At 43.5% G+C, this 23,267-nt stretch overlaps 1 protein-coding gene across 1 annotated transcript in view; it reads left to right on the plus strand.

Moving 5' to 3' along the window:
- The window catches only part of LOC124021827 (phosphatase and actin regulator 3-like), a 61,431-nt gene extending 38,390 nt beyond the window's left edge, over positions 1-23,041 (plus strand). The window contains exons 4-12 of the mRNA XM_046336966.1: positions 141-362; positions 5,146-5,365; positions 5,957-6,201; positions 6,554-6,707; positions 20,495-20,550; positions 21,134-21,195; positions 21,583-21,723; positions 22,072-22,148; positions 22,541-23,041. Of these exons, the coding sequence (XP_046192922.1) occupies positions 141-362; positions 5,146-5,365; positions 5,957-6,201; positions 6,554-6,707; positions 20,495-20,550; positions 21,134-21,195; positions 21,583-21,723; positions 22,072-22,148; positions 22,541-22,556 (1,193 nt within the window). The 3' untranslated portion in view covers positions 22,557-23,041. The remainder of the gene's footprint in view (positions 1-140; positions 363-5,145; positions 5,366-5,956; positions 6,202-6,553; positions 6,708-20,494; positions 20,551-21,133; positions 21,196-21,582; positions 21,724-22,071; positions 22,149-22,540) is intronic.
- Positions 23,042-23,267: the final 226 nt, after the last annotated feature.

A 23,267-nucleotide genomic window follows, 5' to 3' on the forward strand; every position in this document is an offset into this window, starting at 1 on the left:
AGCAGTGGAGACATCTGAAAACAACCACCAGTGGTGATGAAATGGCATCATTCATCACTGACAACTGTCACTGTAAATGTTGTCCTGGCGTTACGAGATTAAACTTCGATTAAACTTAATTAATTGAACACGTCTTTCAGTGGCTGAACCTCCAGGGGACTGTAAGCCAGAGGGAAATAGCAGTCAAAATACAGAGGAGGAGGAAGAGCGAGAGGATGAGGCGCAGCCTGGTGCTGATGCTTCTGAGGAGGTCCAGGAGGGAGGAGAAAAGACGGAGAGGCAGGAAGAGGAAATGCCTCGAGGAACCACACCACCTCCAGTAGCGGCCAAACCGGTGATGCCACAGATGAGCAGTGGCGATGGTAAGAAGGCTAGTTAAGTGTACCAGGGTTGGGGTCAATTCAAATTGAAGAGAGTCCATTCAGGAAGTGAACAGACATTCCGATTCCAAGTTTTCCTAAATGAAAAGCATTGAGAAAATGTGGAATCAGAATTTCAGTTTACTTAATTAATTAATTGATTTGAAATGGAATTGACCCACAACCTGATGGTGTACTAAGAGAGGACCATAATGCCAAAACACTGCACTGCACACTCCGAGGAGTAGTGTGGACCCCACATGTACAAACACACACTCACAATACATACAGTGCCTTCAGTAATTATTCACACCACTTGAATTTTTCCTAATTTTGTGTTAGTCTGAATTTAAAAAAAAATAGAATACCCCACAATACCCCATGTCAAAGTGGAATTATGTTTTTCCCAGATGAATTAAAAATGAAAAGCTGAAATGTCTTACGTCAAGTATTCAACCCCTTTGTTATGGCAAGCCTAAATAAGTTCAGTAGTAGAAAGTGCTTAAGTCTCATAAGTTGCATGGACTCACTCTGTGTGCAATAATAGTGTTTAACATGATTTTTGAATGACTACCTCATCTCTGTACCCCACACACACTTATCTGTAAGGTCCCTCAGTCGAGCAGTGACAGATTCAACCACAAAGATCAAATCAAATCAAATTTTATTTGTCACATACACATGGTTAGCAGATGTTAATGCGAGTGTAGCGAAATGCTTGTGCTTCTAGTTCCGACAATGCAGTTTGTAGACAAAGTAAACCAAGTGGCATAGTTAAAGTGGCTAGTGATACATGTATTACATAAGGATGCAGTCAATGATGTAGAGTACAGTATATACGTATGCATATGAGATGAATAATGTAGGGTAAGTAACATTATATAAGGTAGCATTGTTTAAAGTGGCTAGTGATATATTTACATTTCCCATCAATTCCCATTATTAAAGTGGCTGGAGTTGGGTCAGTGTCAATGACAGTGTGTTGGCAGCAGCCACTCAATGTTAGTGGTGGCTGTTTAACAGTCTTGAGATAGAAGCTGTTTTTCAGTCTCTCGGTCACAGCTTTGATGCACCTGTACTGACCTCGCCTTCTGGATGATAGCGGGGTGAACAGGCAGTGGTTCGGGAGGTTGATGTCCTTGATGATCTTTATGGCCTTCCTGTAACAACGGGTGGTGTAGGTGTCCTGGAGGGCAGGTAGTTTGCCCCAGGTGATGCGTTGTGCAGACCTCACTACCCTCTGGAGAGCCTTACGGTTGAGGGCGGAGCAGTTGCCGTACCAGGCAGTGATACAGCCCGCCAGGATGCTCTTGATTGTGCATCTGTAGAAGTTTGTGTGCTTTTGGTGACAAGCCAAATTTCTTCAGCCTCCTGAGGTTGAAGAGGCGCTGCTGCGCCTTCTTCACGACGCTGTCAGTGTGAGTGGACCAATTCAGTTTGTCTGTGATGTGTATGCCGAGGAACTTAACTTGCTACCCTCTCCACTACTGTTCCATCAATGTGGATAGGGGGGTGTTCCCTCTGCTGTTTCCTGAAGTCCACAATCATCTCCTTAGTTTTGTTGACGTTGAGTGTGAGGTTATTTTCCTGACACCACACTCCGAGGGCCCTCACCTCCTCCCTGTAGGCAGTCTCGTCGTTGTTGGTAATCAAGCCTACCACTGTTGTGTCGTCCGCAAACTTGATGATTGAGTTGGAGGCGTGCGTGGCCACGCAGTCGTGGGTGAACAGGGAGTACAGGAGAGGGCTCAGAACGCACCCCTGTGGGGCCCCCGTGTTGAGGATCAGCGGCGAGGAGATGTTGTTGCCTACCCTCACCACCTGGGGGCGGCCCGTCAGGAAGTCCAGTACCCAGTTGCACAGGGCGGGGTCGAAACCCAGGGTCTCGAGCTTGATGACGAGCTTGGAGGGTACTATGGTGTTGAATGCCGAGCTGTAGTCGATGAACAGCATTCTCACATAGGTATTCCTCTTGTCCAGGTGGGTTAGGGCAGTGTGCAGTGTGGTTGAGATTGCATCGTCTGTGGACCTATTTGGGCGGTAAGCAAATTGGAGTGGGTCTAGGGTGTCGGGTAGGGTGGAGGTGATATGGTCCTTGACTAGTCTCTCAAAGCACTTCATGATGACGGAAGTGAGTGCTACGGGGTGGTAGTCCAGGCATGTTTTCCAATGCTTCGCAAGGAAGGGCACCTATTGGTAGATGGGTAAAAAGCAGTGCTTGAAGAATTTCAAAAGGAAAAATGGGCAAATGTTGCACAATCCAGGTGTGGAAATCTCTTAAAGACTTACCCATAAAGACTCACAGCTGTCATCGCTGCCAAAGGTGCCTCTACAAAGTATTGGCTCTGGTGTGAAAACTTATGTAAATTAGATATTTCATGTTCAATACATTTGCAAACAATTCTAAAAACATGTTTTCACTTTGTCATTATGGGTTATTGTTTGTAGATGGGTGAGAAAAAAATGATTTAATCCATTTTGAATTCAGGCTGTAACACAAAATGTGGAATAAGTCGAGGGGTATGAATACTTTCTGATGGATCATACCTGTACGGCCAACACAAGGTTCGAGCTCACGTTAACAATGACAATTCGTATTCCAAAAACTAGCATACTTACTACCATTACCTGGTTTAGGTTGGCAAGGGCGACACTACTTCAAGTCTCAGGCCAGATGGCAATGTCACCACAGGATGGCTAGTAGCTTATTATCTTTGTAGCTCAGTTGGTAGAGCGTGGCGCTTGTAACGCCAAGGTAGTGGGTTCGATTCTTGGGACCACCATGCATAAAATGGGCTCCCGAATGGTGCAACGGTCTAAGGCACTGCATCTCAGTGCAAGAGGCGTCACTACAGTCCCTAGTTCGAATCCAGGCTGTATCACATTCGGCCGTGATTGGGAGTACCATAGGGCAGCGCACAATTGGCCCAGCGTCATACCAGTTTGGCCAGGGTAGGCCGTCATTGTAAATAACAAATTGTTCTCAACTGACTTGCCTAGTTAAATAAATTTAATAAAAATGTATGCACACATGACTGTAAATAACATACAGTTGAAGTCGTAAGTTTACAAACACTGTAGCCAAATACATTTAAACTCAGTTTTTCACAATTCCTGACATTTAATCCTAGTAAAAATTCCCCGTCTTAGGTCAGTTAGGATCACCACTTTATTTTAAGAATGTGAAATGTCAGAATAATAGTAGTGATTTATTTCTTTCATCACATTCCCAGTGGGTCAGAAGTTTACATACACTCAAGAAGTACTTGGTAGCATTGCCTTTAAATTGTTTAACTTGGGTCAAACATTTCAGGTAGCCTTCAACAAGCTTCCCACAACAATAAGTTGGGTGAATTTTGGCCCATTCCTCCTGACAGAGCTGGTGTAACTGAGTCAGGTTTGTAGGCCTCCTTGCTCGCACATGTTTTTTCAGTTCTGCCCACAATTTTTCTATGGGATTGAGGTCAGGGCTTTGTGATGATGACTCCAATACCTTGCCTTTGTTGTCCTTAAGCCATTTTAAGCCACAACTTTGGAAGTATGCTTGGGGTCATTGTCCATTTGGAAGACCCATTTGCGACCTAGCTTTAATTTCCCGACTGATGTCTTGCTTCAATATATCCACATCACTTTCCTTTCCTCATGATGCCAACTATTTTGTGAAGTGCACCAGTCCCTCCTGCAGCAAAGCACCCCCACAACATGATGCTGCAACCCCTGTGCTTCACGGTTGGGATGGTGTTCGGCTTGCAAGCCTCCCCCTTTTTCCTCCAAGATAATGATAGTCATTATAGCCAAAAAGTTATATTTTTGTTTCATCAGACCAGAGGACATTTCTCCAAAAAGTACGATCTTTATCCCCATGTGCAGTTGCAAACCGTAGTCTGGCTTTTTTATGGAGGTTTTGGAGCAGTGGCTTCTTCCTTGCTGAGTGACCTTTCAGGTTATGTTGATATAGGACTCGTTCTACTGTGGATATACATACTTTTGTACCCGTTTCCTCCAGCGTCTTCATAAGGTCCTTTTGCTGTTCTGGGATTCATTTGCACATTTTGCACCAAAGTGTTCCATCTCCTAGAGATGAATGTACGTCTCCTTCCTGAGCGGTATGACGGCTGCGTGGTTCCATGGTGTTTATATTTGCGTACTACTGTTTGTACAGATGAACGTGGTACCTTCAGGCTTTTGGAAACTGTTCCCAAGGATGAACTAGACTTGTGGAGGTCCACCACTTTTTTTTTTTCAGAGGTCTTGGATTTTGTTTGATTTTCCCATGATGTCATGGGAAAGGCACTGAGATTGAAGGTAGGCCTTGAAATACATCCACAGGTACACCTCCAATTGACTCAAATGAGGTCAGAAGCTTCTAAAGCCATGGCATTATTTTCTGGAATTTTCCAAGCTGTTTAAAGGCACAGTCAACTTGGTGTGTGTAAACGTCTGACCCACTGGAATTGTGATACAGTGAAATAATCTGTCTGTAAACAATTGCTGGAAAAATGACTTGTCATGCACAAAGTAGATGTCCTAACTGGCTTGCCAAAACTATAGTTTGTTAACAAGAAATTTGTGGAGTAGTTGAAAAACAAGTTTTAATGACTCCAACCTAAGTGTATGTAAACTTCCAACTTGAACTGTATATTAACACTAGTGCAAACAGCTAACTATCTCGCATATTGTACATAAACAACATATTAAAGGACCACACATCCATACACAAAGAGGATATGGACCACACACACACACCACTACTTAACTAAAATCTTTGTCTTTCTCTGCCTCTCAGACCCATCCACTGTGCCCTCACACTTGGTCAACTCTTTCCTGCCTAAAGAGCTGCCTAGGACTCCCGAGAGCCTGGCCCCCATGGTGGCCCTGCGAGGGCCCGTCTCCAACCCCTCAGGGTCTCCTCACCTCGCCAATATTATGCACCTTCCCATGCCCCCTAGCTGTATCATGGAGGAGCTACAACGAGCCTTTGCCTCAAAGGCGAACCGGCAGGAAAGGTGAGCAGCACAGCCCATTCACTGCAAACAGACACATAACCTCACCATTATGTGACGGGGAGTTCATGTTGTCTCTCATGTTCTGGAACTTAAAGCCAGTGGGTATAAGGCTTTATAACTTGTTATAAGCATGTATGAGCCTTTATAATGTCTTATAATAGGGCTTATATTATATGTCTCTCTATGTATACATGCTCATGGCAAGTCTTTACAATGCATTATAACTGGATAATAATAGGCATGGGAAGGTGCATAATATTGACGACGTGAGGAGACCCTGAGGGGTTGGAGACGGGCCCTCTCAGGGCCACCATGGCCACCAGCTTTTAAGTAAAGCGTTATTTAATCCCTCATTGATGTTATAGTCGATTTCAGTGTACATCTGCCATGTTGCATGTTCACTCCCCCATTGAAGAATCCGGTGTTCACTCCAATGGTATATTTACCTAAATGCTCACCTACTGTCTCCATGTTAACTCCTACCTGTATGTTACCTTTCAAATGGACCTGCACCGCCATGCTCACCCATCCATAAACCCCCTCTTCTGCTGTTAACCCTCATGCTCCCTCCTCCCTCCTGTGTTCCCTCAGTGTGCATGGGCCTGCTGAGCCGGGCTCAACCCCGTGGCGGCGCTCTGATGGGCGACTCTCTCGCTCCTCCAGCTCGGAGAATCCATCGATGGCGAGCGGCGGCGTCGTCGTCGACTGGCTACACCAAGCAGAGAGGAAGAAGGAGGCGGAAGAGAACAAGGAGAACATGCGGCTGGACCAGTGCTTCTCCGACGCCTCGGGCCTCCCCCATGATCAGGATGACTGGAACGACTCCGTCATCTCTGGTGGGTCTTTTCTTAAAGGAAAGATTGCATTCAACGATATCCACCAAATAAACAACATGAATTATATCCCCCTTCCCAAGCGATATATAACAATTCAAAAGTATACTTTAATTTTTAAACTCCTGGGCTCAACATCGGGGGGGAAACCGGGGGGAAACCAGACGAAGGGTTGAGACTGTTGAACGGCAGTTACAGCAATTTTAAGACATTGTTTTTGGGAATTATGGACCCTCCTAAACTTGAGACCTGCAAGTGATTTGAGGTTTGAGTTGAATGTGCACATTTTAGGTTAGGTTTCTGCCCTGTGAGAGCAATCTCGAAGTGATCGCTGACGTCCTTTGTGTGTATGCAGGTACACTACCTCGCAGGCTAAGGAAAGAGCTCTTGGCGGTGAAGCTCCGGAATCGACCCAGCAAAGAGGAGCTTGAAGACCGGAATATCTTCCCAGCGCGGACCGAACAGGAACGTCAGGAAATACGCCAGCAGATCGAGATGAAACTCACCAAGTAAGTGGTGTCATCTTCACCCACCCCTTTCTCAATGAATCTTTCCTTAATTCCTCACATCCTCTCGCCGCCTCTAAAGGCGCTGGAGAAGAAGGTCCAAGGAAAGGGACCTTGGACCTTCTTCTCCAATATGGTTCGGAATCACGCAAGAAGATAGGATTCAAGGAATAGTGGAATTGATAAAAAGCCCATCTAGATCAATTTCATTAGGCCTACTGCAAGGACCCCCTTCATTTTCTATATATTTCCTACCCTTTAGTGCCCTCAAACTCAACTCTAGACCTTGTTTTCATTGTTCCCCTCTAATCAGGGACTGATTTAGACATGGCACATCAGGTGGGTGTAATTAATTATCAGGTAGACGAGAGAACCAGCAGGCTCAGGACCTCGTAGGGTAAGAGTTGAATACCCCTGCTATAATGGATGGATGCAAACCTGGGTTCAAATACTATTTTAAATATTTCAAATACCTGCCAGATGGGAAGGGTTTGCAGTTTCAGAACTATTCTACTGGTCCATTTTTAGCACAGTTAAAGTATCTGAAATGATTTAAAATAGGACTATCATACTGGTCCATTAAGCACAGAAGGTATTTGAAATGATTTCAAATAGTACTTGAACTCGGGTCTGGATGGACAACATGAACCTGAAGGCTCTTTTGGGACATAAGACCACACTATTGATATTGATTGTATATAAAATGTCAATGTAAATACAGATCGAAATATGTGAATATCCACGAGAGAAGAGTCTGAACAGCGATAGAGGATGAAACTATACGCTTACTGGTAGTGGCAATGTTGGAGTCTGTGGGGGTTTTAGAGTGGAGGTGAGAGAGACAATCTGATTGAGGAGAATTATCCTCTTGCCTTGCATTGACTTGATTTGCGTCGCCCTGTGTTAATCTGGCATTGTTCTGTACATCCTTTGGAATCTACGCTTGGACTTGGCCAATCCTAAATGGTGTCTCTATTGTGTTGGAGGGATTTTAAAGCAACCAAGTGCTAAACCTGCTGATTGACCAAATCAAGGTTTTGACAAAACCAATCCTTAGTTGAGGGAGTGAGATGAGTAATTACACTGAGTGGTTTCATGGCCAATTGGAGTAAAATCCTGCAAACTCTAAACTTCATTATTGACGTGGTTATACAAGTAGAATGTGGCGCACTGTGATAAAATACCAAGATTCCTTCTCAAGAGCAAAAACTATGTATGATTTCAAGAATGCTACTGGAGGGTTAGAGATAAGAAATAAGGAATTGTGCATTTCCATTTTTCTATTGACTCCTTTTTGTTGGTGTACTGTTTAGTTGTACTGTCCATGCCATTTCACACAAGCCATTCAATCACAGGAAGTTATTAGAATTTGAACACAACCTCCAGTAACAGTCTTCGCTATGTACAGGCCAGGGGGGGCACTGTAGATATTAGCATATGGACACGAGACTTCCAGAATAGTAATGGAACAAAACGCTTCTCTAAACCAATAGTTCTTGTACTGTACTGTTTCACATTAGCGGCGCCGACAGAGATGGCCGCCTCGCTTCGTGTTCCTAGGAAACTATGCATTTTTTTATATTTTTTTTTTTACTTGTTATTTATTACATTAGTACCCCAGGTCATCTTAGGTTTCATTACATACAATCGAAGAACTACTGAATATAAGATCAGCGTCAACTCACCATCAGTACGACCAAGAATATGATTTTCGAGACGCGGATCCTGTGCTCTGCCTTTTAACCAGGACAACGGAATGGATCCCATGCGGCGACCCCAAAAAATGACTCCGTAAAAGAGGGAAACGAGGCGGTCTTCTGGTCAGACTCCGGAGACGGGCACATCGTGCACCACTCCCTAGCATTCTTCTCGCCAATGTCCAGTCTCTTGACAACAAGGTTGATGAAATCCGAGCAAGGGTAGCATTCCAGAGGGACATCAGAGACTGTAACATTCTTTGCTTCACGGAAACATGGCTCACTGGAGAGACTCTATCGGAGGCGGTGCAGCCAACGGGTTTCTCCACGCATCGCGCCGACAGAAACAAACATCTTTCTGGTAAGAAGAGGGGCGGGGGCGTATGCCTTATGGCTAACGAGACATGGTGTGATGAAAGAAACATACAGGAACTCAAATCCTTCTGTTCACCTGATTCAGAATTCCTCACAATCAAATGTCGACCGCATTATCTACCAAGAGAATTCTCTTTGATTATAATCACAGCCATATATATTCCCCCCCCCCCCAAGCACACATCGATGGCTCTGAACGAACTTTATTTGACTCTTTGCAAACTGGAATCCAATTATCCGGAGGCTGCATTCATTGTAGCTGGGGATTTTAACAAGGCTAATCTGAAAACAAGACTCCCTAAATTTTATCAGCATATCGATTGCGCAACCAGGGGTGAAAAAACATTGGATCATTGTTACTCTAACTTCCGCGACGCATATAAGGCCCTGCCCCGCCCTCCTTTCGGAAAAGCTGACCACGACTCCCATTTTGTTGATCCCTGCCTACAGACAGAAACTAAAACAAGAAGCTCCCACGCTGAGGTCTGTCCAACGCTGGTCCGACCAAGCTGACTCCACACTCCAAGACTGCTTCCATCACGTGGACTGGGATATGTTTCGTATTGCGTCAGATAACAACATTAACGAATATGCTGTATCGGTGAGCAAGTTCATTAGAACGTGCATTGAAGATGTCGTTCCCATAGCAAAGATTTAAAACATTCCCTAACCAGAAACCATGGATTGATGGCAGCATTCACGTGAAACTGAAAGCGCAAACCACTGCTTTTAATCAGGGCAAGGTGACTGGTAACATGACCGAATACAAACAGTGCAGCTATTCCCTCCGCAAGGCTATCAAACAAGCTAAGCGTCAGTATAGAGACAAAGTAGAATCTCAATTCAACGGCTCAGACACAAGAGGTATGTGGCAGGGTCTACAGTCAATCACGGACTACAAGAAGAAAACCAGCGCAGTCACGGACCAGGATGCCTTGCTCCCAGGCAGACTAAATAACTTTTTTGCCCGCTTTGAGGACAATACAGTGCCACTGACACTGCCTGCAACAAAAACGTGCAGACTCTCCTTCACTGCAGCCGAGGTGAGTAAGACATTTAAACGTGTTAACCCTCGCAAGGCTGCAGGCCCAGACGGCATCCCCATCCGCGCCCTCCGAGCATGCGCAGACCAGCTGGCCGGTGTGTTTACGGACATATTCTATAAAATCCTGTACCAGTCTGCTGTTCCCACATGCTTCAAGAGGGCCACCATTGTTCCTGTTCCCAAGAAAGCTAAGGTAACTGAGCTAAACAACTACCGCCCCGTAGCACTCACTTCCGTCATCATGAAGTGCCTTGAGAGACTAGTCAAGGACCATATCACCTCCACCCTACCTGACACCCTAGACCCACTCCAATTTGCTTACCACCCAAATAGGTCCACAGACGATGCAATCTCAACCACACTGCACACTGCCCTAACCCATCTGGACAAGAGGAATACCTATGTGAGAATGCTATTCATCGACTACAGCTCGGCATTCAACACCATAGTACCCTCCAAGCTCATCATCAAGCTCGAGACCCTGTGTGTCGACCCAGTCCTGTGCAACTGGGTACTGGACTTCCTGACGGGCCGCCCTCAGGTGGTGATGGTAGGCAACAACATCTCCACCCCGCTGATCCTCAACACTGGGGCCCCACAAGGGTGCGTTCTGAGCCCTCTCCTGTACTCCCTGTTCACCCACGACTGCGTGGCCACGCACGCCTCCAACTCAATCATCAAGTTTGCGGATGACACAACAGTGGTAGGCTTGAGTACCAACAACGACGAGACGGCCTACAGGGAGGAGGTGAGGGCCCTCGAGTGTGGTGTCAGGAAAATAACCTCACACTCAACGTCAACAAAACTAAGGAGATGATTGTGGACTTCAGGAAACAGCATAGGCAACACCCCCCTATCCACATCGATGGAACAGTAGTGGAGAGGGTAGTAAGTTTTCAGTTCCTCGGCGTACACATCACAGACAAACTGAATTGGTCCACCCACACAGACAGCATCGTGAAGAAGGCGCAGCAGCGCCTCTTCAACCTCAGGAGGCTGAAGAAATTCGGCTTGTCACCAAAAGCACACAAACTTCTACAGATGCACAATCGAGAGCATCCTGGCGGGCTGTATCACCGCCTGGTACGGCAACTGCTCCGCCCACAACCGTAAGGCTCTCCAGAGGGTAGTGAGGTCTGCACAACGCATCACCGGGGGCAAACTACCTGCCCTCCAGGACACCTACACCACCCGATGTTACAGGAAGGCCATAAAGATCATCAAGGACAACAACCACCCGAGCCACTGCCTGTTCACCCCGCTATCATCCAGAAGGCGAGGTCAGTACAGGTGCATCAAAGCTGGGACCGAGAGACTGAAAAACAGCTTCTATCTCAAGGCCACCAGACTGTTAAACAGCCACCACTAACATTGAGTGGCTGCTGCCAACACACTGACATTGACTCAACTCCAGCCACTTTAATAATGGGAATTGATGGGAAATGATGTCAAATATATCACTAGCCACTTTAAACAATGCTATCTAATATAATGTTACATACCCTACATTATTTATCTCATATGCATACGTATATACTGTACTCTATCATCTACTGCATCCTTACGTAATACATGTATCACTAGCCACTTTAACTATGCCACTTTGTTTACATACTCATCTCATATGTATATACTGTACTCGATACCATCTACTGTATCTTGCCTATGCTGCTCTGTACCATCACTCATTCATATATCTTTATGTACATATTCTTTATCCCCTTACAGTGTGTATAAGACAGTAGTTTTGGAATTGTTAGTTAGATTACTTGTTGGTTATTACTGTATTGTCGGAACTAGAAGCACAAGCATTTCGCTGCATTAACATCTGCTAACCATGTGTATGTGACAAATAAAATTTGATTTGATTTGAAACCACAACAGTTTAGTATGAGTACAGAATGTGAAGGCATTTCAGGACTATTCCTTCACACCAATGTGTCAAGCTGGGGTACACCACTGTGTTATGTAACCAGCCACATATTATTATTTTTTTTAAAATCTTTATTTTACATTTACATTTAAGTCATTTAGCAGACGCTCTTATCCAGTGCGACTTACAAATTGGTGCATTCACCTTATGACATCCAGTGGAACAGGGGAAACTTGAGACCTAGGTCTCTTTTACAAATGTGCCCTGTAATAACGCAGTTGAGTGCTACTCGCCTTCAGAGAAAGCGATTTGACCGTAGGAGACTCCCAGGAAAACAATCGACCTTGGGCTATTTTTAGTTCCGCTCAAACTAACAGGATACTCAAATTGTAATTTTTGTCATAGGACAACAAGAGGATGTATTCACTACCAGCTGCAAACAAACACCTTATGTAAAAGGCCACGTCAGAGCAGCAGTGGCAGCATGACTTGTAAGAGGCTTGCGTAAGAGCTCCAGGGTCAGGCAGTGTGCTTTGTGAAGACTAAATTCCTCTTGCATGGGAGTGAGTTGTGGAGCTGTCTGAGGAAGGTCGCATTGAGGTCGCCATTGTAGGCTTGTCACACAAAAGAGCATGGATGCAAAAACTAGCATCAAACATAATAATTTGCTGTGTGATTTCATTGAAAGGGGTGCACACAATGCAATTGCGAGTTGTATTTGTAACTGAATAATATGCCTTCCATTCTATTTGAAATATGATAGTTATTTTGCTCACTGCTCAATGGTCTCTGCCATTTTGCTTGTGCAAAATGCTGTCCTAAGTGTGTAAAGAACTGCATCCCAATCGGGATCTTGGAAACAAACTGTGTGTCCTATAGGCTATGTGTACTGAATTAGACCCCATTTGAGATGAACTGGTACATATTTCAGGGGGACCACTATAACTCTAACATTTCTCCCCCTAAATGTCTGAGTTTTGACCGTTGAATTAAGCCTGATTTATGATGTGATTTGGAAACTAGAATCTGCACACAGTGGGCCTCCAGGACCACGAGTTGGAGACCTGTGTGAGCACTGTGGAAGAGAACTCACAGGAGCATAGGGCACCACCCAAGCAGTCGGTCCCAATTTGTTCCCTACATCTTCCCCCAGGCCCTCTGATCTGAGGCCTACAGATCAGAGATTTTCAGATCTGTACAGTGTAAGCGATATGATGGAAGCAGCACTACATTGCTCCTACCTATCCAGACCCTTCAGATCAGCAAACATTGAAGGGTTAGGACCAAGGGGTAGCGGTAGGGAGTGATTTCGGACCGGCTGTAGGGACTCTTTATCTCAGTATACTATCATTTGTGCTCCCATCGTCTAGTCAGTTAGGGCTGTGGCGGTCAGTTAGGGCTGTGGCGGTCAGTTAGGGCTGTGGCGGTCAGTTAGGGCTGTGGGGGTCAGTTAGGGCTGTGGCGGTCAGTCAGGGCTGTGGCGGTCACAAACGTTTAGTCAGCCGGTGATTGTCAAGCAACTAACTGTTGGTCTCATGGTAATTGACCGTTAATTAACACAAATATTTAGTATATCCTGGCGTCCACTACAAGCCACTGATGTTGACCTTTTAAAAAGTCTAATAAATCCATGTAATATAGCCTCCACCTATCACAATAAATCCATTATTTATTTTAGACAGGTCTAAAGAAGCATGATATGAAGAAATATAGTCTATTTCTGAAGAACAGAATAGTATGCTATGCCAAATGGCTGTGGGCTACACTAGTTCATTTAGCAGACAAGATTTTCTTAGAATTCTGGCATTATTTTATAGTTTGAAGAATTGAATAAAATGGGAAGGATATTTTCTCCAAATGATTTGAGGGAGTGCGCACGTGGTTATCCAATTTGTAAGTCGCTCTGGATAAGAGCGTCTGCTAAATGACTTAAATGTAAATGTATTCTGTTTTGAGAGATTAACAAAGAAATTGGTAGTCCTTTATGCTTCATTTTAGAGGTATTAATGTAACTTTAGTTGTTCTACAATCGTTGGGCGATTTTTAAGTTTTGAATTTTAATACATTGTTAGGCTGCATGTTGTGACTAATGAAAAAAGTTGCATGAAAGGCATGAGCTCTACTTTGTCTTTTGTACAGGCTGTAACACTACATAAGTCACTCAGTCACAATTTGACAAGCACTTGATAATGCCTCGAATTTCACGGCGGCATCCCCTTTGTGTGGCATAATGCACCCTAAAAAATCCATGCCTTTTCAGGCCAGTGACTGTTGTGCCCTTCACGCTCCATCACGTGATCGGGTCTTTCTCACAGGCTACAAGTGAAGATGGCAGGTGTGGGGCGACAGGTAGCCTAGTGGTTAGAGCGTTGGACTAGTAACCGAAAGGCTGATCAAATCCCTGAGCTGACAAGGTAAAAATCTGTCGTTCTGCCCCTGAACAAGGCAGTTAACCCACTGTTCCTAGGCCGTCATTGAAAATAAGAATTTGTTCTTATTTTTTATTTAACTGACTTAAAAAAAGACATCAGGGACGCAACTGCGCACGTCCTTATCCAATTCCGAGGTGCATTTTGAAGATATTGGAAGAACTGTCCGCATTTACTTCAGCCAACAAGATGAGTAGGCTTAACATACAGCAAAAGCATTAGCCTATGTCAATTTTCTATCCCCCATAGTACAAAGGTCGATGTATTCTATTCTGTGCGAGAATAAATAAATATTCTAAACTAGTTTTAAAAAGCTTAAAATAGTCTGGGACAGTTGTGGGATGCGATAGATCCCAAATTAATACAACCACTAGCATCAACTTTTTTGCTTAAAATGTTGATAAATGATTAGGCTATATTATTCACCTTAAGCGCAGCAATGCGTATATGGTAGTAGGCTATAAGCACGAATGATCCATTAGCGGAAAACATTTAGAATGGACAATTATCATGCACCTATATCAAAACGGGCAGCTGGAAAAATGAATGTCATCTATGCACTTAAATAGCGAATGGAGGACTCTTTTCCCCGTGGTTTATTTTCATGCCAGCCATGTAGGCTATACTCCTGTTGTAAATATAAGCAATGTGCTTAATATTAGGAAAGTTGAAAAATTAAACATAGTAGGTGTCACACCTGATCCTGCTCCCGCTCCCTGGCGCTCGAGGGCGCCAGGCTCCCTAGCATTACACACTCCTGCCACCATCATTACGCAAACCTGCATTCCACCCCCGTCATACGCATCAGCAATTATTGGACTCACCTGGAATCAATTACCTCTCATTACCTCCCCTATCTCTGTCTGGTTCCCCTCTCTGTTCCCTGCTTCTGCATTAATTGCCGTTTTGTACCCGTGTGTTGATGCTGTTCTTGTCTTGGTCTTTGTCTGTTTCCTGATTTAAATGTTGACACCCCGTCCCTGCTTCTCATCTCCGGTGTTGATCCTTACAATCGCTCTAGCCTAAGGAAAGCTGATCCTCTTTTTAGTAGAGGCCATCACTCTGTTTTCTTGCGCAATTGCATAGCCTATTGAAATGTTGCACAACATATTATATTATTATATATATATTATATTATTATTATTATATATATGACCTCATGGGCTCTCATGAAGTTTTTGATTACATTGTCTAAAACATTTGCATTGACGTCAGTGATTAGAGGGACAATAGAGTGCTGAGTACCAGGCAATTAGCAAGTTTGGTAGGCTACTGATGACCATCAGCAGCATCAGAGCTTGGAAAAGCATAATTATCATGACTAAACGGTCACGTGGAATTTGACTGCCTTTGACTGCCGGTATGGCAGTAATTCAGTCATCGCAACAGCCCTAGTCACAGTTGCCTCCAGACAAAACTGAGACCACATGAAAAGGTCCACTGCAAATATTGAGACTTGCAAACATTTTGATTCGCACACTAGACTAGACATTTATTTGAGATGCTTATTCCTTCTTTAAGTGGTAACACTAGTAGTATACAGTGCATTCGGAAAGTGTTCAGACCCCTTCCCCTTTTTCCATATTTTACATTACAGCCTTAGTCTAAAATTGATGTAAATAAAAAAAAACTCCTCATCAATCGACAAACAATACCCCATAATTACAAATCGAAAACTGTTTTCAAAGATATTTATTACAAATAAAAATACTTTATTGTATTTAGTATTCAGACCCTTTGCTATGAGACTTGAAATTAAACTCATGTGCATCCTGTTTCCATTGATCATCCTTACAACTTGATTGGAGTCCACCTGTGGTAAATTTAATTGATTGGACATCATTTGGAAAGGCACACACATGTCTATATAAGGTCCCACAGTTGACAGTGCATGTCAGTGCAAAAACCAAGCCATGAGGTCGAAGGAATTGTCTGTAGAGCTCCGAGACAGGATTGTGTTGAGGCACAGAGCTGGAGAAGAGTACCAAAAAAATTCTGCAGCATTGAAGGTCCCCAAGAACACAGTGGCCTCCATCATTCTTAAATGGAAGAAGTTTGAAACCGCCAAGATTCTTCATAGAGCTGGCTGCCCGGCCAAACTGAACAATCGGGGGAGAAGGGCCTTGGTCAGGGAGGTGGCCAAGAACCCGATAGTCACTCTGACAGAGCTCCAGTGCTCCTCTGTGGAGATTGGAGAAGCTTCCAGAAGGACAACCATCTCTGCAGCACTCCACCAGACGGAAGCCAAACAGGATTCTCTGGTCTGATGAAACCAAGATCGAAAATCTCTGGAGAGACCTGAAAATAGCTGTGTAGCGAGCCTCCCCATCTAACCTGACAGAGCTGGAGAGGATCTACAGAGAAGAATGGGAGAAACTCCCCAAGTGCAGGTGTGCCTAGCTTGTAGCGTCATACCCAAGAAGACTTGAGGCTGTAATCATTGCCAAAGGTGCTTTAACAAAGTACTGAGTAAAGGGCCTGAATACTTATGTACATGTGATATTTAAATGTAAAATGTTTAATACATTTGCAAAAATGTCATTATGGGGTATTGTGTGTAGATTGATGGGAAAAAACAATTCAATACATTTTCGAATAAGGCTGTAACCTAACAAAATGTAGAAAGGTCCAGGGGTCTGGACTGTATGTGCCAGTTTGCTGTGTATGCTCCATATTTTGGTGACACTGCACTTTTTTAGAGAAGGGAAAGCCCAACTATATTTAGCCCAACTATATTTAGCCCTGAAGATGGTGGAGAAGAGGGAAGCTTAGCAGAGGAGTAAAGCATATTTCCCCAGAGTACCCTTACTGAAAGGCAAAAACAGTCCATCACTCCCGGCTTAGATCTCCCTAACGGCTCCGAGCTTAGATTTAATTTAAAACATTTCCTAGTCTCTCCAGATAAGAGAAACTGCCAGTTGTGGTGGGAGCAGAAAAAAAGATGCTGTCCTAACTTATCACTGGGATAATGACACATTCTGTCTGGTTATTTCACACTGTGATAACGGTCTATCAATAGTGCTCTCTGCCATCCACTTCTGCTGCTACGGCGGCGGGGCTATTCTTAGCTCAGATACTATTCAATAATGCATCCCGGTGCACCTCTCTCTCTCTCTCTCTCTCTGTCTCTCTGTCTCTGTCTCTCTCTGTGTGTTGTTGGGGAGAAATGGTGGGGAAAGTGCAATATACAGTAGGCCAGAATGCAGATGTTTTTTATTTATTTTGAAGCAGAGTGGAATTCCAAACTCATTACTATTTTTATGACATGATGGGAGAGGAGCAGGGAGACTAAATATAGGGCAGAAATGAGTAGCGTTTATGCCGGGATAGAACCGGGATCCCTGCTGCAGGGGAATCTGGCCTATATGGTTAGAGAAGCAAGAGCGTTACACGCTTGACCAGACTCCGGGCCAGTAAAAGATGTGTTTTGCGGAGAGCTGGGTTACTGTGACTGCTCACTGCAGTCTGGCTGTCAATTTGTGGTTGAAGGATAAGAGACCTAATGCCTGTTTTAACCGCGTACTCAAAGTTGACTTTCCTTTTCTTTCCGGGCACGACTAGCATGGCTTTATATTTATCCTAGTACTGTTTTATAGGCTATATGTTATACTACTAAGGATTCAATCCAAACCGGTTACAGGACAGCTCACTACGGACCTTTTTAATGGTAACTTACGCTTCAGTGCGTAAATGAATGCCATCTGAGTGTTTGGGGAAAAAAGGCCTTTAAAAGGGGTCATCACTAGTCATAAACCCACGTATTACTACAATCTGATCTTAAAATCTTTTTATTTTTACGGTATAGCCAATTTTGGCTGTGGCTTATCTAATGGGAACATTTTTAAAAGGTACTTTGGCAGCTGTGCAGTAGGCACTAGTTAAAGGTAATTTAGGCTTAAGCCAACATGCGCAGCATTTACCATGCGAACATCTGTGAAAAATGCCCAATTGAATCCAGGCCACAGTGTTTGTAAACTCGTGATGACACAAATTCTGTCATTGTAGGACAAGTGGATAGGCTACCTTATACACCTGCAGCATATACTGGGTATTCCTCTCATGTTCTATGTTCAAGAAAAACAGAATATCTAAACTGTGTTGTATTTTACAGTTGTCCTTCAGTCAATATAGGCCTATATAATTATAGGGTAAGAAACATCAAAACATAAATATTTGTAAGAGCCCTCTGTCTCTTGACTTTACCTTTCCAAATCCCCCAAGTTAAGATATTATTTGTTGCCAAGAAAAGTAAATGTTCTAATCTACACATACACACAGCTATGATTTAGGCAGGCCTACATTGCAATATAATACCCACTGGTGGGTTGCTGAGGTGTACTGTAGTAAGGGTTCCCTGGGAAGAATCCATTGTATTAGATTTCCATGAGAAACATGTTGCTAAGCAACCCATCGACCAGGTCAATATCATGGTGATATAGCATCCATTGGGGCTTTGAGAGTGATTCTCCATTTCATCTGTTGAAAATTTTATGCCACCACATCTGTTGGAATGCCTTTCTCATTCACTCGCACTGGACTGGCAGATGTGGGATATAGATGATGGCTCTTGTGTTGTGAAGTGCCTTTTTTGGTGATTGGAAAGTAGACCGACGTGTTAAAAAATAAATGTCTTCGACAAAACAAGCTTGATATGAAGTGGGAAGATCCGTGACAAAACTTTACATAAATGAATGTAGGCTACAATACAATTTATTGAATACATAGTAGCCCTAGATATTAAACACAGGCACTTTGTAACTTGTGCATTCTGAGCATGATCTCAAAAAATACACATAACATGGGCTAATATTATTTTTCCTTGGAAAATGTATCTATCGGACAAAGGGAAACTTGTATCAAATTAGTGAATTATTTTGCAGTTATTACTCGTCGCAAGTGTAAGATTTCCTGCTGTTTTAAATGTAATTTCAATTATTGATATACCTATTGATTCTCATAAATGTATTAATGCTGTAGGTCTATAAATGCACAACTGACTTAGCCTACCTCATAACCCAAACTCAATAATCTAGCATATAGATTTCATAACCTACATTTCATCATCTTGTAATGATCCTATTAAACACGTTTGTCATTTTCTTGAATACAAGCATGATCACTCTGTATATTTGCATTGCATTATTAGCATTCATCATTAGCATACTTTGCTTATAAATGTTAAGGTTCCAGCACCTTCATCATCTTTTCAGAGGTAGTGAGCAGCACGTGGCGAGGTCAACGCGTGCCGCTTCAGGGTACGTGCGTGACCTGACTTTGGTCCTCACTCAGCGTTGGACCTTTGAAGGTGATCTGGGGCAAGGTGTGCTGTGAGGTGCCCTCTGTCTTGATACCTTCATCTTTCGGGCAGTGGGTTTGACCCATGCTGTGTGGAGCTGACCCCTATCTATTATTGATATTAAACTCTTTGAAATGTTCCCTTGCACAGGTGACTCCAAAGCCATTTTGGTTTATGTGGATTGTTTGAAGCGTTGATAGTGAGGTATACGCAAAAGTGAATTAGTCATTATTTTCTATTGTATGAGCCTGTATGATCTTATTAATATGCAATCATTATTAAATAAAATAATTGGATTGTTTAATTACCAGTTTGTGATATAGATGTGTAGCTACCAATGTCAGAAGTACATTTTGATAGGCGAGTCAAGATAGGGTAATTGTAACCTATTTTACTGTAGGGTAATTGTAACCTATTTTACTGTAGGGTAATTGTAACCTATTTTACTGTAGGGTAATTGTAACCTATTTTACTGTAGGGTAATTGTAACCTATTTTACTGTAGGGTAATTGTAAAAAAGAAGCAGCTTTGTGATAATGAGAAATGTAATTGTCTGAATAGCTATGGGGGATACCTTAAGCGGAAATCTCGTCTGCACCTCCTCCTGACAACAAATTATGCATGCAGTCGGAAAAAGGAGGCAGTCTGAGTAGCACATCACGACCCAGTTCAAAAAGGTTGCTGCGTGTGTGTGTCGCGTAGACTGCAAGGGATGACAGTGAAGCGAGCAGCTGCACAGGCAACAGCAGATGACAGTAGAGCTAGTGTTTGTTCCTAGTCTCTCTATTATTTCAAGATTTGAGACAATAGTATAAGGCAGCCAGAGCTCAACAGTATTATAACGGAAAATACCAAAAATTGCACGTCTGTGGGTATTCCAGATGTGGGGAGTGTCTCTACCAAAGCATCATAGTCGGGGTCTAGACGCGAGATGGAAAGACAGGGAGTTCCCCGATAGAAAAACTACATTGAGAAGAATTGATCCGGAGGACTTGGTTTAAAAGTTACTTCTTGGATGTTGACGAAGCTTGCATCGAAAAATGGTTCAGAACGTGGTTCTGGTGTTTTTTCGCAGGAGACTCAGCCAGAGACCAAATGTGGAAGAGTTGGAGAGTCGGAATATCCTAAAACGTGAGTTGTAAAATTATTTTAATATATATATATATCTTAATGAAAACAAAAATGTGAAATTCATGCACAATTTCTGAATAAATCTACCAAGGTAGACAATAAGCCTACATAAATGTATTATGATAAATACATTCACTCATGTAAAATTCAGGAGGCGGAACAGATAAGCGCACATCGTCTTCCAACATACATAACCAACTTGATGTTGGCCAAAATGTTGGTGATGGCATTCTCAGGAGACCATTTTATTAGGATCTGGATCTGAACCTCAGTGGAACAAGATTCACACTCCTGTAAGGAATTATGTTTTAAACTTTCAAATATATCCCCATGGATTAGACTTCATTCGTAATGTCTGAAGCCTAATCTGTGTCTCTACAGTCACAGAGTGGAACACAGTGGGACACTCTTTCACCAGTAGATAAGGTTTAGGGTCAAACAGTGATATCACTTATGTGGATTAGAGGGAAAACAGTGATGAAAACAAGTGACATCATTATTGGGAAATGTGTTTTCCAACCTCTCGAGTGTTCTTATCAGTGTCTTTGTCATATCACTAATTATTTTCTTCTCCTTGGTTTAGAGAGAAATGACCAGACAGAACAAGAAGAGAGGAGGGAGATCAAACAGCGGCTCAACAGAAAGGTATGTTACACCATTATTATACTAATTAATTACTCTAGTATTATTAGTGTAATATTACAGTAATGCAACCTGCTGACATCAGATGTATTTATTCTGCCTAGTACTTGTTCTGTTTGTATATTTTGTGTTAATCTCATGCTGTGCACTAGATAAATATTTATTTTGCTCTGGATAAGAACATAAAAATATGTACATTGGTCCTAAAAGACCTTGTAAGGCAAAATCGTTATTTTTCTGGGAGCAATATTTTGATGCAAAATCACGAATGAATACAGGAAAAAGTCAAACATGGGTAGCTAATGTAGTCCTTATTCAACCAAACACGTGCCTGTCAAATGACTGTACTCATTCATACCAATGCCTCTCTGTTCCCATGGTGTATTTCAGCTCAATCAGCGGCCCACAGTTGACGAGCTACGGGACCGAAAGATTCTCATCCGTTTCAGTGACTATGTAGAGGTGGCCAAAGCTCAGGATTACGACCGAAGAGCAGACAAGCCCTGGACCAGGCTCTCTGCAGCCGATAAGGTGCGTGTCATTGGTGTCAAAAACAAGGAACCCTCCTGCAGCATCTCTTCCATTTCACATTCACCACTTAAAGTGACTGGCACATACCCTCATCAGAGCATGTTGTGATGTAGGGCCTATTTATTAAAGGCCAAAAAGCATTGAGTTCTGGAACTGTGAAAACATACTGTTGTCCTTGCTACCACCTCCATAGCGCCAGCATGTCTCACTGTTATGGCTAAGACCTTTTCATATTTTTTTTTTTACTACTCTCTCAATCTACGTGACAATTTTCGTGGGTCAATGTGCAATGTCAGTCTCCGCTTAAAGGATGCTCTCTAGTCTAACGCTCGTTGTATTCCTCCACAGGCGGCTATCCGAAAGGAGTTGAACGAATTCAAAAGCACCGAGATGGAGGTGCACGCCTCGAGCAAGCACCTCACAAGGTAAGTGGGTGTGATTGCTTCTATTCTCTGCTGCGGCTGCCTCTATTTTTAGCTCCCCAGAAAAGATCCCCAGAGCTAAAGATCGATGTGCATGCTTAAAAGGGGGAGGAGGGGAGTCCTTGCTTACCTTCCCGGGGGCCTGATATTGGCAAGAGAAATGACAAATGCTGTCTGTCCCCAATTAAGCATGTGCGGTAAACAAAGATCCTCTAGTCAATTTGTGAGTGACCTAGGGAGACAGCGGCCCCACTCACCCGGCACACAAAGCTGTGCTAAAAATAGCCCAAGATTGATGAATAGCTGTAATCATAACTGGAGTGATTACAAAGGCACCTTCTGTGCTCACGATCACCCCCCCCCCCTCACTCTTTCACCTCCCTCTCCTTTTGTAGGTTCCACAGGCCGTGAATACGAAGGGGAGTTTCTTCTGTGAAGAAATAATGCTGAGCCTAGAATTTTCGGTTGCTGCGTCGGTGGCGGTTAGAAACTGCCGGAGCCCAGAGGACATTCTTCCAGAGCCCATTCCTTTGTCTGCAGGGTGTCCTCAATTCCTCCAGCGCGCGCCCCTAGGTTTCGTCGAGGGGAGGTAGACAGACGGTGATGTTTGGGGGTGTGACAGTGAATCCCGGAGGCTGTGTCTCCAACGTGGGAGCTGACTGGAGGAAGAAGACTAAAGACAGAACCTCGAACTCGGACTCCGTCTATCTGCCCGTCGGTTAAGATGGAGCTGAGGGAAGAACGATGCCTGTGTGTGCGGGTTTTTTCAAACGGACTCCTTTGAGAATGTGGTTGAATGCGTACAGGGAAGATGACGTTGTGCATGTGACCAGCTTCACCTTTTTTTTTTTGAATAACGTGTCACTTGAGGATGATGGGGGGGGGGGGGGGACTGTGTGGTCGGCCGTGGGTGAATTTCGTACCAACTGTATCTGTCAATCTGAACCGGACTGTCAATGTTTTCACTCAAGAGAGAACCTTTGTAAGCACTACTTGTCTTCAAAATACAAGGTCTTCAAAAAAAATGTATGCATCTTATTTTTGGTAATCACCATTTTTTTAAAAGTATTAATAAGCAGATTGCTAGGTAGCTGAACAGGTAAAAGCCTCAATCCAGCCTTC

The sequence above is a fragment of the Oncorhynchus gorbuscha genome, linkage group LG03 (assembly GCF_021184085.1).
Source record: "Oncorhynchus gorbuscha isolate QuinsamMale2020 ecotype Even-year linkage group LG03, OgorEven_v1.0, whole genome shotgun sequence".
Lineage (NCBI taxonomy): Eukaryota > Metazoa > Chordata > Actinopteri > Salmoniformes > Salmonidae > Oncorhynchus > Oncorhynchus gorbuscha.